General features: G+C 44.0%; 2 protein-coding genes across 3 annotated transcripts; one reads left to right on the top strand and one right to left on the bottom strand.

The window, feature by feature from the left end:
- The first annotated feature begins 32 nt into the window (after nucleotides 1–32).
- Nucleotides 33–2,227, top strand: LOC117727972 (transmembrane protein 42-like). Its single transcript, XM_034528551.1, has 3 exons — nucleotides 33–431; nucleotides 1,212–1,358; nucleotides 1,446–2,227. The coding sequence occupies exons 1-3, from the start codon at nucleotides 291–293 to the stop codon at nucleotides 1,587–1,589; spliced, it is 432 nt and encodes a 143-aa protein (XP_034384442.1). The 5' UTR covers nucleotides 33–290; the 3' UTR covers nucleotides 1,590–2,227.
- On the bottom strand, nucleotides 1,759–12,610 carry zdhhc3a (zinc finger DHHC-type palmitoyltransferase 3a). 2 transcript variants are annotated; one of them, XM_034528547.1, is made up of 7 exons: nucleotides 12,517–12,610; nucleotides 11,171–11,645; nucleotides 10,600–10,724; nucleotides 10,274–10,370; nucleotides 9,935–10,016; nucleotides 8,832–8,962; nucleotides 1,759–3,146 (listed from the first exon to the last, which is right to left on the bottom strand). In XM_034528547.1, exons 2-7 carry the CDS (start codon nucleotides 11,510–11,512, stop codon nucleotides 2,940–2,942), a joined length of 984 nt encoding a protein of 327 aa, XP_034384438.1. In that variant the 5' UTR covers nucleotides 11,513–11,645; nucleotides 12,517–12,610; the 3' UTR covers nucleotides 1,759–2,939. The 2 variants fall into 2 exon arrangements, with proteins under 2 accessions (XP_034384438.1, XP_034384439.1); XM_034528548.1 differs by lacking the exon at nucleotides 1,759–3,146 and adding an exon at nucleotides 4,097–7,712.
- Nucleotides 12,611–17,207: the final 4,597 nt, after the last annotated feature.

The raw sequence follows: 17,207 nt of genomic DNA, 5'->3' as shown, positions 1-17,207 counted from the left end.
AAGTGACGATTTACGTCGATGACTAATAAAGGTTAAAATGGATTTTGACACGGTGTATACATATTAAATGTGCTTTATGAATACAGCCGTACAACATGATACAATATATAAATGTAATGCACGTGATATTTGGTTTGGTCGTAACCTTTGCATGGGTAAGGTCTATCCTACGGAGCCATCGATTTCAGGTAGCATTTTATTCTGAAATTGTCGGTATCGCGTACGCATGCTCTATGTGTTGATGTGTGTAACTACCACAGACTACTTCCGGTGTTGTGTGTTATTCAGACATGATTTCAGGGTCTGTTTGCGCGTTGTTGGCCGGCTCTCTGGGGGCCGCTGCCTCGCTGTCTGCCAAGCTGTCCCTCGGTGCGGACTACTTGAGAGACATGTGTGAGTCGAGGCTCAGCGGAGCTTCAGCCTGTGACTGGGTGAGATCAACTTCACGTCCAGTTCAATGGAGGAACACAACAATGCGCGTAGTTGGCCAGGAAAAGTCTCGTACTTTTACTTTTTACTTGCAGTACATACTGCAGCTGCCCTGTCTAAGTACTACTGTTGTATAAAAAAGACTATGCTTCGTGTGAAAGCTGCATTCTCTATACTGACCACCAGGGGGCGGCGACTCTGGTTGTATAAAAGACTATGCTTCATGTGTTAAAGATGCATTCTCTCTACTGACCACCAGGGGGCGACTCCTCTGGTTGTGTAGAAGTCTATATAAAATGACTACTTCTCTCTTGATTTATTCCCTCAGTAAACATTGTAAATGAGTTTATGGTCTCAGTCTCTAGTTTCTAGTCTTCAATACAGCATGATGTTCATTTAGTAAATTATGGTCCATTTAGAGTCAAACAGACCATAAAGCAGGGTATGCTTTAGGGCGGGGCTACAAGGTGATTTGAAAGGTTGCTGCCACTGCCGGAGACGTAGTCCAGATATGGTCACTTCCTGTACATCGATTGCAAAAAAGCCAAGATGGCGACGGCTGAACTCGAGGCCTCAAAACATCAGTCCACAAACACTTCTTGGGTACAGTCTATGGTTTGCATACGACTGGATGTAGTAGATCATCCGGGTATTTGTTGGTATACTACATTTGAAATACTACCTGATACTGACAGACATCAGAGCAAGAGGGTCAAAGGTCAAGGTGCCACGGCATGATGTATAATGCACGTGCCTGACGGCGGCGCTGTGACTCTCTGCAGCTCCACATCCCACTGCGGCTGCTGTGCGCCGGCCTGCTCGTCGCCTGCAACGCCGTCATGTGGACCTTCTTCTCCAAGGCCCTCCGGCACTGCTCCTCCTCGGCCAGTGCTACGGTCACTACCTCTGCATCCAACTTCATCTTCTCAGTAAGCACTTCCCCCTTCCTCTACTTTCTAACGGTACTGAGCATGTGGAAGACGAGTTGTCTCATGGAGAGTCTGTCTTGTGTCCAGGCCGTCCTGGGGAGGCTCGTATTTGGAGAGAGCCATGCAGCTCTCTGGTGGGCGGGAATCTCTCTCACGCTGTGCGGACTGCTGCTGCTTCACGGAGCCGCGCCGCAGACCGCCTCGTCGGAGGAGGGCAAGAAGGACCAGTAGCTCACTGAGAGACACAATGTGACACTGGGCCATGTCCCAGAACCGATGGTACATCCCATCAGGGAAAACCAACACACACACACCAGACCCTTGTTGCAGCACGTTGAAGGACCCTGATTGCTTTGTATCTTTTTTTTTTCTTTTTCAGAATAAAAAACTGGTTAATATATTAAGTAATTTTTTTTATTTTACTTTGGTACCATTTAGTTAGTCGCAAATATGACGCTGGTAGAAAGCAATACACAGAGAAACAATGAAATATTTAGAAAATACATTTCTGAAAACTTGTGGTTGCTAGTCCTGTTTGAATTTCATCAATTTTATTGTAAATACTTTGTAATTTAAAGAAAACGGCAACATCTTTTTTTCAAACAGTGATTGTAATGTACAAATATATGAAATATGTTTTGTTTTAGAATTTAAAAAAGAAACCCACACAATTTGTTAAAATACTGTAAACGTGATGCAACACGAGCGGCCCCACGACACCAGCAGCCTTGTTAAAGCCCCTATCCAGTGGTTTACCCTCATAACACCCTGCTACGCCTGTTCCACATGTACAACCGGCTGAGAGCTGCCCCACCCTGCTACGCTTCCATGTTAAGGCAGAAAGTGAATTAAAATCCTCAGACGACAAAGTGGTGAAAGCAACTGCTCGTGCTTCAGTGACACTCGAGTGCTACTTTCAGTGGCGTCGCCTGAGACGTTGGAATCCGTCGCCTGCTCACCTCGAGTCAGAAAACACTTTGCAGGAGTGAAGGGGGAGAGAAGAAGAAGAAGAGTGAGGAGGAGGAGGAAGAGGAGGAGGAGGAGCGTGTTGAAGGGGGGGAGGGAGTTGATGAGGAAAAGAAGGAGGTGAAGTCTGGAAAGACAGTGAAAAATAACAGCCTTCTGTCATTTGGAGATGACGAGGAGGACGAGGACTAAAGTTACTGGGGAGGTGTTGCACTGTCTTTAACCCGAGACCAGGAGTCAACGGGACATTTACATATGGGGGGGTTCATCACTGCAGCCTGTCATTCTGTCGGTTTTAGTATTATTGCATGTCTACACCCACTGACAACAGCTCTGTTCATTTTAGTCCAAAAACAGACTCCTCCCCCTTCGCCATAAAAGGACCCAAGATGCTGGTTTGATAACAAGTTTTCCCAAAATCTACGTTTACTGCCGGCGCTGGAAGAGAAAGGGCACGTTGTACATGCGATACATGTACAAAAATTCGAGGTATAAAAAAAATATATATATAAATTCCAGGTAGATTTGCTATTTAGAAAGCCCCTGGTAAAGTCTGAAGTCCAGCAATTCCAAAATGTCTGGCGGAACAGGTGCTGCAGACTGAGACGAGCAGCTCTAGGAGAGAGGAATCTCGATGACGTCCTCCTCGATGATCGGCCCCTGGTGGACGGGGACGTGCTCCGGCGGGCCCTCCTTGCAGCTCAGCCCTGCGAAAGGGCTGCACCACGATGGCGAGAGCGGGCCGCCGAACGCCGTCTGCATGGCCTCCCAGCACGGCACCTTGCCCCAGCGCCCCGTCTCCCCCTTCAGGCGCTCGATCCCCTGGTGAAGACACGACAGTGAGGGCCTGAGGGTGAACACTTGCATCACGAGGGCCGGATGTCTTTGTGTACATGCACCGTCAAACACAACGAGGACACCAGGTGGAGGACGGAAACAACACACTGGGCTTTAGCTAATAGGTCCTGTTTCTCAGACACAAATCCGGCATTTTGATTTAAATACAGGATAGTTTTGGATCCTCTACAAGACTCATTAGTTGTATGTATGTTGAAGGAGTTAGGGCCACTAATCAGTCCTCCTGTCCTCCTGTCCTCACTGGCCATAAAGAACAGCCTCCATCTTTCTTCTTCGTGTGAAAGGCCAGTGAAGACAGGAGCAGCGGTTCCTCTTTCAATGTGCATAAAACATATGCGGAAGAAGTCTATCCTTTTAAGTATTATTGCATCCGTTCTGATTCATTTGTTTTCTAAGAAACATTCCCAAAATGAATAACACTGTACAAAAATGACTCGCATGCACTTTGAAAATAAAAGAACACAAAATAAAACCTGGGGAAGAAGCAAACAAGTCAAATGGTCAGAATGGTGCATGCATCCCATTACTCAGCGCTCACTCATTCACAATGTTTGGGCGAATCTGAAACGGCAACAACAACAACAACAAAAAGAAAGGAGAAATGACGCGTACTTTGGCCTAGAAAGTGAAATCTGCATGCTGGTGTTTGAGAGGCTCACGTGACCTCTGCTGCAAGCTTACCTCTCCTCAAGATGACAAAGAGTTGTCTGAGTTATCGACCAAAGCAAACGCATGACGTTGAGGAGAACATGGCATGGGAAGAGGCAGTTTACAGAGAGGAGAAATGAAGGCGAGTGGATGCAGGAGAGCAGAACCTTCAGCCCGACTATCAGGTGGAGTGGCACATTAGGGTGGAGAAGGGCCTCCGCACTCAGAGAGATAAATACATCAGAAAAAAAGCAAGCAAACACTTCTTTTGCATTGCAACTGAGAAGTATTTATTTCCCGCGCATGTGCCGAAATATTTGTCAGAATATTTAGAAATAATTACAATTTCCGTAAAAAACAAAATCGGCGATGACCTGGCGTCATCATACATCACTACAGTAACCGCCACCACCATACATCCGGGTAACAAAAGGATACAGAACAGATCGTGGAAACAAAGAATAGGAGAATAAAATGCACAGAAGAGCAGAAAATCTTTTAAGAAATAAATACACGGTGCAAGTTAGCATTTGTATCACATGTGTGAATGTGAATGAGGAAAGGGAATCATGTTTTGGAGGATCTGCAATAGAGTGGTGCAGAGAGGACGTCTGTTGGTTTCCAGGCAGCATCACACTGGTTCCCCATTGGGTTCTGGATTATTGCAGAAAATAAGCTCTGCGGCAAATGTTCATGGTACTTAAATATTTTGTTCAGCAAGAAATTCTTGAATGCTATCGGCAGAACCCGTTATAGGGCTATAGAGGCGCTCCACCACGGTCACATGACTTCACGTCTCCACCACTAAAGGAGGACGTGTGGTCTGGTGAGGACGCTCGTAGTCTCATTTAGACACGGAGGGTATCTACTGACGTATTTTAATATCTTAGAACACGTTAACATCTCTTATACCTGTGTATATCACGCATCTCGGCAATAACCACATGACAAAATGAAACACACACACACAGCTTGTTAACTACTGACAAGATTCTCACAACAATGTTTTGTTTCTTAACGATGAGGTCGACAACAGCAAACCATTTCATGTCCTCATAAAAGCATAAACAGAATGATTCATGCGGACATTGTGTTTTGTTTATGGGGGAAATACATCTGTGCCCTGGATCAAAGGCTTTGTTCATGTCGAGCATGTATCAGGGAGGAATCAGGGGCAATGTTCCACACCTGGGCCACATGTAGGTATTAAAGTCCTTTAGAAAGTGGTATTAAACTACAGCGGGACCTTTTTGGGCCTCGTCTGTAGTTTTCTCAAAAAGGCCACTTCCTCCGTCACGTGAGGCTCAAATACAACACCGTCAGACATCTCTTGGACCAGTGCGTCACAGGAACACTACGAGGCTGCCTACTCTCAGGCCATCAGACTATTATTGTACGGATCATTGATTATTGTATCATTGAAATGATCCAGGGGTAAACAGAGCACCGGTATTGCAGGGAATCGATTGGCCTAGGCCCTGAGCTGATGGGCGGAAAAAAGTATAATTACTTAGTTTTGCACAAAGTGATCTATCTAAGATACTATACCAAACATCCCCAATAATGTTGGCACTGTTCCTTTAGGTGTTGTATTTGGCACCATTTAAAAAGGGTCAGCCTAAAGGCCTTTACACACCAGGGGCAGTACAAAATATATATTTATTTTTTCACAGAATGCGAATATGATGCAGCAAAATGTGTATTATTATTGGGACAATTGTTCTGAGCTTTCACGGCATGATTTAAAGCATCAACCAATCACGACATATGAGGCTCCGTAGTCTGAACCAGGACTCTAATCACTGCCTCACTGTTTCACGGAGGGAACTAGAATTCACTCACAGCGTTTTACGGGAAGGAAACTCAAGAATTAGCTCTAACGCTCCAAGGCCCATAGCTCTAACACTTTAAAGCTCCAACGCTGTAAAGCTCTAAATTTCTAAATCTCTAATGTTCTAAATTTCTAATGCTCTAATTCTCTAACGTTGTAAAGCTCTAAAGCCCATAGCTTTAAGTCTCTAAAGCTCATAGCGTTAAGTCTCTAAAGCTCTAAAGCCCATAGCTTTAAGTCTCTAAAGCTCTAACGCTCTAAAGCCCATAGCTCTAAGGTTCTAAAGCTCTAACGCTCTAAAGCCCATAGCTCTAACACTCTAAATCTCTAACGCTGTAAAGCTCTAAATTTCTAAATCTCTAATGTTCTAAATTTCTAATGCTCTAATTCTCTAACGTTGTAAAGCTCTAAAGCCCATAGCTTTAAGTCTCTAAAGCTCATAGCGTTAAGTCTCTAAAGCTCTAAAGCCCATAGCTTTAAGTCTCTAAAGCTCTAACGCTCTAAAGCCTATAGCGTTAAGTCTCTAACGCTCTAAAGCCTATAGCCGTTAAGTCTCTAAAGCTCTAAAGCCTATAGCGTTAAGTCTCTAAAGCTCTAACGCTCTAAAGCCCATAGCGTTAAGTCTCTAAAGCTCTAAAGCCCATAGCTTTAAGTCTCTTAAGCTCTAACGCTCTAAAGCCTATAGCCGTTAAGTCTCTAAAGCTCCAACGCTCTAAAGCCTATAGCGTTAAGTCTCTAAAGCTCTAACGCTCTAAAGCCCATAGCGTTAAGTCTCTAAAGCCCATAGCTTTAAGTCTCTAAAGCCCATAGCTTTAAGTCTCTAAAGCCCATAGCTTTAAGTCTCTAAAGCTCTAAAGCCCATAGCGTTAAGTCTCTAAAGCCCATAGCGTTAAGTCTCTAAAGCTCTAAAGCCCATAGCGTTAAGTCTCTAAAGCTCTAAAGCCCATAGCGTTAAGTCTCTAAAGCTCTACCGCTCTAAAGCCCATAGCTTTAAGTCTCTAACGCTCTAAAGCCTATAGCCGTTAAGTCTCTAAAGCTCTAACGCTCTAAAGCCTATAGCTCTAACGCTCTAAATCTCTAACGTTCTAAAGCGCTAACGCTCTGGGCCAATAGGATCCTGGTTTTACTGAATATGTGTTACAGCTGAAGTGTTCAGAACGGTTGGTGGCCGTGAGTCACGCTCCCGGTGGGTTCAAGCCTGCAGAATGGATCAGATGAACCTGTTGGAACCATTCATCCCATCCATTCCAGAGGCCACATCTGGAACACTGATTACTGTCTGACCAGAGGATGCTTTAAAAAAGGCTCAACTCGTCCCAATTGCATAAAAGACATTGTTCCACTTATCACTAGTTTGTAGCCATGCAGATAGTTTGGGTTTTATTTGAACTAAACAGGTCAATTGAACACTATTCTCTGAAATGTTGTAGATTAACAAAAGAAACATATTTGTTTGTCAGATTGGGGGGGGGGGGCCTCAAACTACCAGCATGGCCAGACTTCACTAGGGATCGTGAGACAACGTCTTCTTTGGAATTTAACTGAATTAACTCTATAAAAAGGAAAAGCAAGGGTAAACATAGTTCAAGATAAGAAAAGGGCTTCTGGTACAACAGATATAGAAAGAAAAACCTCAAACTGATTCATCACAGTGTTTTCAAACAGGATTGGCAAAATGAAAAGTGCTTTCTTTTTCTCTGCAACTCCACAAGGCAACACAAAAATAAACGTAAAGCGCACTTGGATGGCAAAACAAGCAGCAGATGGGAAGCTGTCCGTGGCTAATGTGTGGGGACATGCAATGGAGATCGTGTTCAGCACTGGGCTGCCACAGCTGAGCTCTACGGGGGTGGGCGGGGCTTCCCACTTGTGTCCTGACCCGGCCGCCTCGATCACACCACATACTGATAGGTCTCAGCCTTCCCATGGTCAGGGGTAGAGAACGGACTAAACCACAAAAAGGAGAAAGGGTGTCCAAATACCGCCCTCATGTTCATCCACTTAGTTTTTTTAGCCCATCTTCTCTCTTCCTTTTTCAACTGCTCTATGCCCTGAAAATGAGAGACAACCAAACTTCAGTTGGTGTGCTTTTTGTGACCCAGTCAGCAACACAAACCAAATTCCAAATACCGACTTTCTTTTTTTCAGCCCACTAAATATATAAAAAAAAAAAGGGAAAAGTAAACGTGAACCCTTTCTAAACTCATAAACCCATTATTCCAGTGGTTCATGTCAAAGCCGTTCCTCCTTGATCAAGAGATCACATGTCTGTTTATCTGACCTAGAGTTGCAGACAAAAAGAAGTTGAAAGCAGGACAGGGAGTTTTCAGGACGGGCTGAATGGGTTTAGGATGCTCCTAACTGCACAGAGGGGGTGACTGATTCCTTCTTCCACTGATACATGGACAGATCAAACATCACATGTGCATCGGTTCACTACATCCCTGGGTGGTGTCACACCCTAACCACGACCTCTGTGGCCAGAAGTAAAGCCAGGAGCAGAGTGTTCCCTACGGGTTAAAAGTATGGCACCGGCACACAGACCAGTCTGGGTTATGCTACATATTCATGGCTCCACCATTGTTTGCACATTGTAAAGACATTATATTCATATATAATTAAGAAATTGCACTAAAACAATAAATAGGCATTTTGTCACATTTTAAAACATAACTGGTATTAAAAAAACACACACACACAAGTAGCATAAGATAACATTACTATTTAGATTTAATTATTCTCGATTCTTTTTCCAGAAAGTACATTTTTTCAAATGTGACCGCAGGGTTCAAAGAGTTTGGGGAAACCTTTTCTTCTCCATTTGGACTGTGCTTTTGAGGTAACTGCCAAAAATGAGGAAACCAAAGTGAAATCGCAGGAGGAACTGAATGTCCTTCAAGAGAAAGAGCATTTGCACCCCAAAAATCTCCCTTTGAAAACACTCAATATCAACGTTTCTTTCTTTTTGGCAGTTACTCACTTCAGACAGTGATCCAGTCAAAGTTAAGACGTGCAGTAATCCAGCGTACTCTACATCAGGCTGCACGGCGGTTTCAATCAGAAGGTCAACGAGGCCGAACGTTAACAGCAAAGGGGGGCGGCAGCGGCAGGGAGAAGAGCAGGAGGAAGTAGTGAGATAAGAGGGGGGTGGGACAGAATGGGTCACTTACGGTCTCGTCGGTACAGATGGAGTGGACTTGGGTGCCGAACATCACAGAGGTGAAGACGAGGAAGAGGAGACCCTCAAAGCACAGGAGGATGAGGAGGATGACTGTTGCTGGAGGAGAGAAGGAACTGCACTCTGGTGGGGATGGGAGGGGGGGGGTCACAGAGGGAGAGAGAAGAGGGCCGTATGAGGAACTACAGCACACTACCATAAAGGAACTACTGCAATATGGTGAGGATGCACAGCTGATGGTGCTCGAGGGGAAGGCAGGTAGGTGTGGTGCTACATTGACCGAGACAGAGGACCTCTCCTGCTGCGCCAGGATGCATTGCTACGGTTGATAAAGAAAACTAAAATAAAACTATAAAATATTCTTACACGTAAACCGAAGAATGTACCTGTACACCTTCAGAATTTAAGTTGATCTCGAGACCTTAAATCGCCCTGTCACTCATCATAAACACACTTAATTATAGAAAACAGACACTAAATAAATAAAACACGTCGTTCCACTCTCCCAACAATCACTGAAATAAATCCTATATTCACAGGAGGAAGACAATGTGTGTGGCAGCCGCCCTGTCGCGGCTCATTGGTGGCTCCAGATACAATGACCTGTTGGTCTTGGTTCTTTTTTCCAGCACATCTTTTCGGGATCCTGAAGGTCTCTCGGCAAACCTCTTCCCCAGAGAGGAGGACACATACATGCACAGTAAGGCCCACATGTGTGTCTCTCTCTCTCTGGGTTGCTGGAGCAGACAAGAAAAACTGCCCATTACGGCAGAATGATTCTGGTTCCTCACCACAACAACAGCCTGAATATACACGCCAGCTAAAACACTTTCAAAAAGGAGGAAGAACTACAGATTCTGCAGCTGTGCCCCAGAGACACAGAACACCAGTAACAACTACAGGCGTTTTCAGACTGTACAGCGTTTGGATGGGGAGAGAGAACATCCAAACCGGTTATATATACAAATATGTAGGTTTCTGTGTAAAGCTAAAAGTAATGAATTGATTTATTTGACTGATAAATAATGTGCATTTTGACACAAACATTTCAAAGAACATTGTCAGTATAGAAAGTACATGAAAAAGAACACTCACTTGTCCAATCATCTTCAAAGCAGTAGAGGAAATGGAAGATCACCATGAGCAGAGAGTGGAGGGACACAAGTGCAATGTACATCTAGGTTGAACAAAAAACACAATATAAAAAAAAAAAAAGGATTCATGAAATCTGCTTACTGCAAACAGTCATATTCTGAGTAATTCTGAGTAATCCCCCCCCACCTCCATCTGCATCTGTAATGCATCACAGCAGCCATACAGCGTGACACGGATACATATCAAAAGGCGGTCAAAGTGAACTACAACCTGATGGCAACATCTCTTTGTGAAAAGCAGGAAAATTGTCAACCTTCTTCAGTTTATAACGTCACTTACTGTGAAGAGCACAAAGTACTTCTGGTTGCTCTCCCCAACACAGTTGTTGACCCAGGGGCAGTGGTGGTCCATCTTGCGTACGCAGCGTTTACAAACACTGCAAGAGAGGAAAAGGAAATGGATTCAAATGAAATGGAGAGTGACTCTACTTTCCAAGACAGAAGCAGCAGCAACAACTCTGCACAAGTCAAACATTGGTAGAAAGCGACGGGCACTTTATTCTGAGGGCATTTTCTTCAAGTCAGAATTCATGATGAGTCGGACACTAAAACGCTGCCGCTGTAACCAACGGCAGCGAGCGGGCCGCGTCCTTTCTTTAGTCCTACCTGCAGTGGTGTGCTCGATCAGGCTTGATGCTGCAGCACTTGGGGCATTTGTAGACCACCTGGCCTGGTTTCAGCTGAAGGCTTTCTATGTATTCCTTGGTGGCGTTCCCTTTTGGCACCGCCCCCTGGAAAAAAACCAAACATGACCACACAGTAGATGTCATCGGTGTTATTCTACGACTCATTATTCGTCACAATGAATTAAAGTAAAGTGTTTTCATTTGATGAAAAACGATATGAAGCTAAAGACCCTTAACTTGTGGCTAGGGTAAACATTGGAACTAACAGATATCACTATGAAACTTCCCCAGTTGATTAAAGACAATCATTTCTGCATTACAAGTTTTCTGAATTGTTGCGTTTAAATATGCAATATGAGTCATTGTGTACTGGTACAGACACAAACAGACCCATGTGGTAAAATAAACATCTAAATGTGTATTGTGGATGTTTTCATTCCACTAGTCTGAAAGAAGACATGTTATGTAAGCTAAATAATCCATCAAATTCCAGCATGTCACCTCACTGTGTATTTGTGTGTCTACATTACCACCGAACAGGATCCACTTACAGGGTCAGTGCACATGGCCCTGATGTGTGAGGCGAGGGCGAGGAAGGCCAGAATGTTGAACAGGGTCCCGTTCACGATGCTGTAGGTCAGATTCTTGGAGGGCAGCAGCATCACGAACAGCACCACAAAGTCTGCGTACAGCACCAGCAGCCAGGTGATGGCGGCGCACACGATGCCACAGACGTCCCTGATGAACCACATGGCGGAGGCCGCGGAGGAAGTGATGACGTCTTTGGAGATAGGGATGCGCTGCTCGGCCTGGAGGCAGCTGGTCCCAGACCCGGTCCGGCCCTGTCCGCGCCCGTGCTCCACATCCCTGCATCTGTGCACCGGGCTCTTCATCCTTCATCTAAACTCGATGCACGCTGCTGCCACCGGATCCACTGTGCCTTCAGGGCCTCAATCTCAGTCACCGCATGCTGGAGGAGAGCAGCAGGAGGGTCGCAGTCCAGAGGCGAGGTTACGGCTTGGTCCTCTAGAAGAAGGGAAGAACCTTTCATCAACAGGGGAGACGAAACATTCGCTACGCCAGACAAAGAATGCTTAAAGTAGGCAACCCCACCAGAAACGGGGCAGAAAGAATATCGACAAAACCGTGACTGATATTGCAATCCAATATGTACAACGATGTGACTGCAGAGATTTAAAAATTAACTTAAAATTGCAATATTGTAAATGTATTGTGCCGACATAACCTGAAATAAAGACCACCTCAATAACCATATAAATGCTTATGAAACAACACGTCTACCTGGAAGGAGTGAGCGCAGAGAAGCCATTTCACACAATAAATATATTGTACTACCTAGTAATGTACTAACACCTGATTACATGTGAGGTGAGACAGTTCACAGCTCTGTACAGTAGGTGAGACAGTGTATAGCCCTGTGCGGTAGGTGAGACAGTGTATAGCCCTGTGCGGTAGGTGAGACAGTGTATAGCCCTGTGCGGTAGGTGAGACAGTGTATAGCCCTGTACGGTAGGTGAGACAGTGTATAACCCTGTGCGGTAGGTGAGACAGTGTATAGCCCTGTGCGGTAGGTGAGACAGTGTATAGCCCTGTGCGGTAGGTGAGACAGTGTATAGCCCTGTGCGGTAGGTGAGACAGTGTATAACCCTGTGCGGTAGGTGAGACAGTGTATAGCCCTGTGCGGTAGGTGAGACAGTTACAGGCCTGAGACTATGTGTGTGCGGTGAGACAGCTAGCTGCCGTGAGACGCTCGCCCATGTCAGACAGACTAACCCCGCGTGTCTGCTCTGATTAGCGGGCCTCCGTCCAGCTGTGACGCGGTAGTCCGTCTGCCTTCTCGCCGGATTAACGAGCGTTACATCCCGCTGAATCTCACCTGAAAGACGGGCATCCTTCGGGGCTTCCTCGGACGGTGCTGCTCAGTAGCTCCCCCTCGATTACACGCGCGGCTTCCGTTTCCTTCACCAACAACGGGACGTCATGACGTATGGGGGAAGCGAGCCAATGGGATCACCGGAAAGGTTTCCAGCCTTTCCACACGTTACAGGACACACCCATTTTCCAGATCTATTTATCTATCATCCGTCATAGTTTTAAAGACATCTCCAGTTGGGCATCTTGTATCGCATCAGTATTTAATGTAATGTCATTTTAAATCAGTTTATGTTGGGTGTTTAATATAACCTCATCTTAATCAGTTGTTTGTTTTCAAAATAATATAGTTTAAGAATTCACACATCTGGAGATACATGAAGCTGCATAACATTGGAAGAGTAAAGCAAAGAATACCTTAACCACTGCTTCTTCTCCTTAGCAATGCAGCCGGGGCTCGTGGGTGTTGCAGTATTTAAACCCGTCAGCTAAACTGAAAAATAAATGATTAGAAAGAAAGGAAATAACTGTTGGCCTCAGTACAGCATAATGCAGCAATCCATTTTCATATGCAATCGGACATATGCCATGTGTAAAAGAGAGAAACTGCTTCCTAGATGCTGCTCTTCCTCTAATAGTTCCCAATGACCCTTGTTTAGTTTCCTTATACTGTAAACTGACCGGTGCCTGAAGCTGAACTCTTTATTAATATTAATAATAATACATTTTATTTATATAGCACTTTTCAAAATGCTCAAAGTCGCTTTACATGGTTAAAATAAACATAACATCAATGTTTCTTTTGGCGGACGTCCAACTGGTTGATTTGACTAAATCAGACTGCAGTGGGAATATGAGTTTCCTCTCACCATTTTTGATTCATCAAACATCTAAAAATTGTAGAGTTACAGGGCTGAAAAAGGTGTCAAAAGGGAAAGTTGGCATCAAGACGTTCAAATTCTTCCAACTTTTCCAACTCGCCACCAAACTCAAGACAAATATCATCCACGTACCACTTGAGCACAACATCTACAGACAGCATTTGGGTCCCATTCATGGACAGAGAGTATCTCAGAGCCTTCACAGTGTCCTCATGAGGATCAAAATGAATTCACATCTACGGTGACTAGCAGGTCCTTCTGAGCAACAATGACCTCACTGCTCCTGGTCTGGAGGAGGTTCACCACGTTCTTCATGTGTGAGTCCACAAAGACTGGAGACTTGAGACCAATCCTCCTCATATGTTAAACTGGGTTTAGTTTGGATACCACTTGTTGCATCTGTTATTTCAACCACAAGATGGCGCTATGATATGTGAAGCATACACAGGTGATGTGATTCTATTCTCTTGTTATGTGTCTGTTTGGAAATGAATAAAAAGTGGTTTGCAATTCCTGAAGAAGACACATGTTGAAACGAGTCAGCAGCATGTTGCATGGTTTCATATTTATTATTTGATATAAGGCTTTCTGAACCCGTTTTAAGGGTTATACAGAATACAAAGTGGTAATGTTTTATACGTTCAGTGATGCTTCATACCTCCATCTCAAAGTGACAACGATGTTTGAAAAAATATATTTGTATTTCTTGCAAGACAACAGAACAACAGAATAACAAGGGGTGCTGGCCCGGTCTTGACCCCTCAGCCCTGGCAGGTCCTGTTGACCATAACGGTTATTATTTTAACATTTGAATGAACAAATGTGAATTGAAAAAAAAGAATGATGACTATTTGAAGGGCTGACTAAAAAAATGAAAACATAAAGGAAGATATACAAAAAAGACAAAGATAAATAACTAAATGCGGATGTGAGATCGTCAGTTGACAATGACAATAATTCTGTTAATATTTACAGTAATAATATCAAGGAGAAAACACCTGAAAGAAGAATATGAGTCCGGCGTTACACAGCACATTATAAATATACCATAACCTGTTTTCAGTTGCGAACACATAAAGAAAAGAGATGAAGGTGTTGTTCTGCTGCTTTGCCCTCACACTCTTCAGCCATCCACAGAAACATTCTCTGGTGTGATGCTATCCCTCCACTGCACGCTACTCAACATACACATTTGATTTTCAGTGTGATATTAGCTCTGAGTTGACCCCCCATATCACTTGCATTGGAATCGTGTTGGACAAGGAACGTCACCTGGTACAAAGGAGCATTGTTTTGCAACAGATCTGGAAGATAATGACTCTGACCTTTATTACAGTAATATAACCTGACAGTTTTTACAGTCAGAACGTTTTTTAATACCCTTTTATGTTGATTGTTTATAACTGTTTAAAACATGAACTCTTCCAAGAGTTCATGTTTTTCCTAGAGATACATCAAGCATTTATCCAATTATGATGTCTTTTTGTACATAAATCATGACATATAAAAGACGATACAATAGAATAAAATAAAGATTTGAAGTTGAAAAAGAGGGCTCCATCATACAGAATAACCCATGACTTCATGACTCATTGCTCTTGGCTTCTGGCCAAATATCCTGTAGCCTGCTTTGATTAACGTTGCTGTGGTTTCATTGGTTGAATTTGTCACATGAAGTGCGACGCAGGACTATTCCCAATCATTTCTTGCTTTTTTGGATTGATCAATAATTGTATTTACTCCAAAGGATATCGTTTGCACAGCAAAACATGAAGAAAGAGACGTTTACCAGTCCGCCTCTATATGTTAGACCCAACAGCATACGTTAGGAGGAAGGAGTGGAGTCAAACTAATTGCACCATTGCGTCTCTGATTGAACACCCTATGATCAGCCACACCTCTTTTCCTTTCATCCCGACCGCTATGGAATGCGTGCCCATTCAGTGCCGGCAGCCACCACCACCATCACACACTTGACCTTTCACCTTTGTGTACTGCATGTGCCAAAGGTTGAGCGACAGCATCATGGATACCCCTCTTGAATATTTATCAACAGATACCCTATTCTAGAAGTTACCTACCTGAGTAATACTGCTTGCTGCAATACCCCCACCTGGACTCTTGTGGGCATTTTCTTTCTTCAATAAATTAAGAACTGCATTTCTTGCTGGCATATATATATAATTTTACTTTTTTCCCCCTGAAAGGGTTTTTTGTATTCTTTTGGGAGTTTTTTGCTTCAGTTTCTGGGTCCTGGTGGTCATGCTGGCTCACTGTCACACCGCTGCTGCTTAGTGGCATGCCTCGTGCTGCTGTGATTGCTGTTAGCACGGTTAGCACGGTTAGCACGGTTAGCGATGACCCGTTGGCTCGCTGTCGACATGTTGAGAGGCGTTGAGAGGCAATCGAAATGCTCACAATCTCGATTGCGCACCATACCGTTGTATAAGTTAACAATCACCATGGAGAACTCCTGCCTCATTGACCTTTCTCTAGGCACTGCCTCCCGCTGCTGCTCCGTCAGAGCTACCTCGGAGCCCACCCTGTCACTATCTGCACTCTCTGAATAAATATTAACAGCGTTGTTTCTTTCATAAGTTATGTTTGCGACATGCTATCCTCTTTCCATATGCATTTTTCTTCGTTTAAGTACTTAATTTCACCCCTACCATAATGTCTTTTTTTTCTAAACCTCCCACCTAAGTGTGGCTGTCTCTCAGTGACGTGGCGTTTAATTAATGACACGCAGATAGCGGAAAGCCTAAAATGTGTAATAATGACATGCGGAAATGACGTGCACATTTATAAGCCCTCCCACGAGATTGGGTTGAAAAAAGATGTTGTTGTGCCTCATGTGGGTGTATGCACACTTATTGTATCATACAAAATGCTGATATGCTCCTGCACCAGCCAAACTAAGCTATCAGTCTCCATTCTAGTGTCAAAAGAGGGAAAAACAACAAATACATTGTCATATTCAAGAAGAGGAGACCTACATACAGCTCTCTCTGCTCACACTTGGCAGTGTACCTTTACCTTTCTCTCCACTCTGACGGGGCGAGACATTCATGTAGCAGTGACTTCTTTTGCATTTACTTGTGACATAACATCCGTCTGCCGAGCGCCGTGGAGAATAAGGAAGGCTATGTGAATTTTATCCGTGCAGGGAGCCAAGAGGAGGGAGGCATGGCAGAGGGACAGAGGCCACGGCTAATGAGCTTTTATGCTGTATGTGTCCAGACAAGGACAGACTCACACGTGTATCACTCACTGCACTCTCTGCAATGCCTTTCACTTTAAATTAAATACGTTTTCGGAGATTTGTCATTCCTGTCATTAGGGAAGTTCTTCAAACGTGTTCAAATTATAGCTGGAAATCACAGCACAGTTACATAAGAGAGACCTGAATGTATCTTCTCTTTATTAATACTGGATGTACTTGTGGTAATGCTGCGGTAGAAGATGTTTTTTTTTCCAACTGCTGTTTACTCATCTTCGTTGGTTTATTAAAAGAAGCATACCTGAACCAGAATGATAACATTCGTCGCAGATGTACAATGAATTATTCTGCAACATCAATTAAATAGTTGGATGTTGGGTCAAACTTTCCGCTGCCAAGAAAATCCCTTTGTTACAGAAGACTCTTTACTCAAGCTTCAGAGGAACACACATGTGATTATGACGATCGTACAGCAGAGAAAAGGATACGAGCTGCACTTCTGTATCAAGTTGATACACTTATTGAATTAATCAAATGTACCAGAATGACAAATCTGTGGAAACAGACAGAGAGAAAAAGGGGGAGGTTCAGCGT

The sequence above is a fragment of the Cyclopterus lumpus genome, chromosome 25 (genome assembly GCF_009769545.1).
Source record: "Cyclopterus lumpus isolate fCycLum1 chromosome 25, fCycLum1.pri, whole genome shotgun sequence".
Taxonomy (NCBI): Eukaryota; Metazoa; Chordata; class Actinopteri; order Perciformes; family Cyclopteridae; genus Cyclopterus; species Cyclopterus lumpus.
The sequence above is the reverse complement of the archived record's forward strand: the minus strand, read 5'-3'. Positions and strand labels throughout refer to the sequence as shown.

Excerpts from the sequence above, each read along its gene's own strand:
- LOC117727972 (XM_034528551.1), top strand. The coding sequence starts at position 291 with ATGATTTCAGGGTCTGTTTGCGCGTTGTTGGCCGGCTCTCTGGGGGCC. Across the intron at positions 432-1,211 it reads GAGCTTCAGCCTGTGACTGG|CTCCACATCCCACTGCGGCT; the intron begins GTGAGATCAACT and ends GACTCTCTGCAG. Across the intron at positions 1,359-1,445 it reads CATCCAACTTCATCTTCTCA|GCCGTCCTGGGGAGGCTCGT; the intron begins GTAAGCACTTCC and ends TCTTGTGTCCAG.
- zdhhc3a (XM_034528547.1), bottom strand. The coding sequence starts at position 11,512 with ATGAAGAGCCCGGTGCACAGATGCAGGGATGTGGAGCACGGGCGCGGA. Across the intron at positions 10,725-11,170 it reads GGGCCATGTGCACTGACCCT|GGGGCGGTGCCAAAAGGGAA; the intron begins GTAAGTGGATCC and ends GTTTTTTTCCAG. Across the intron at positions 8,963-9,934 it reads CTTTGAAGATGATTGGACAA|AGTGCAGTTCCTTCTCTCCT; the intron begins GTGAGTGTTCTT and ends CATCCCCACCAG.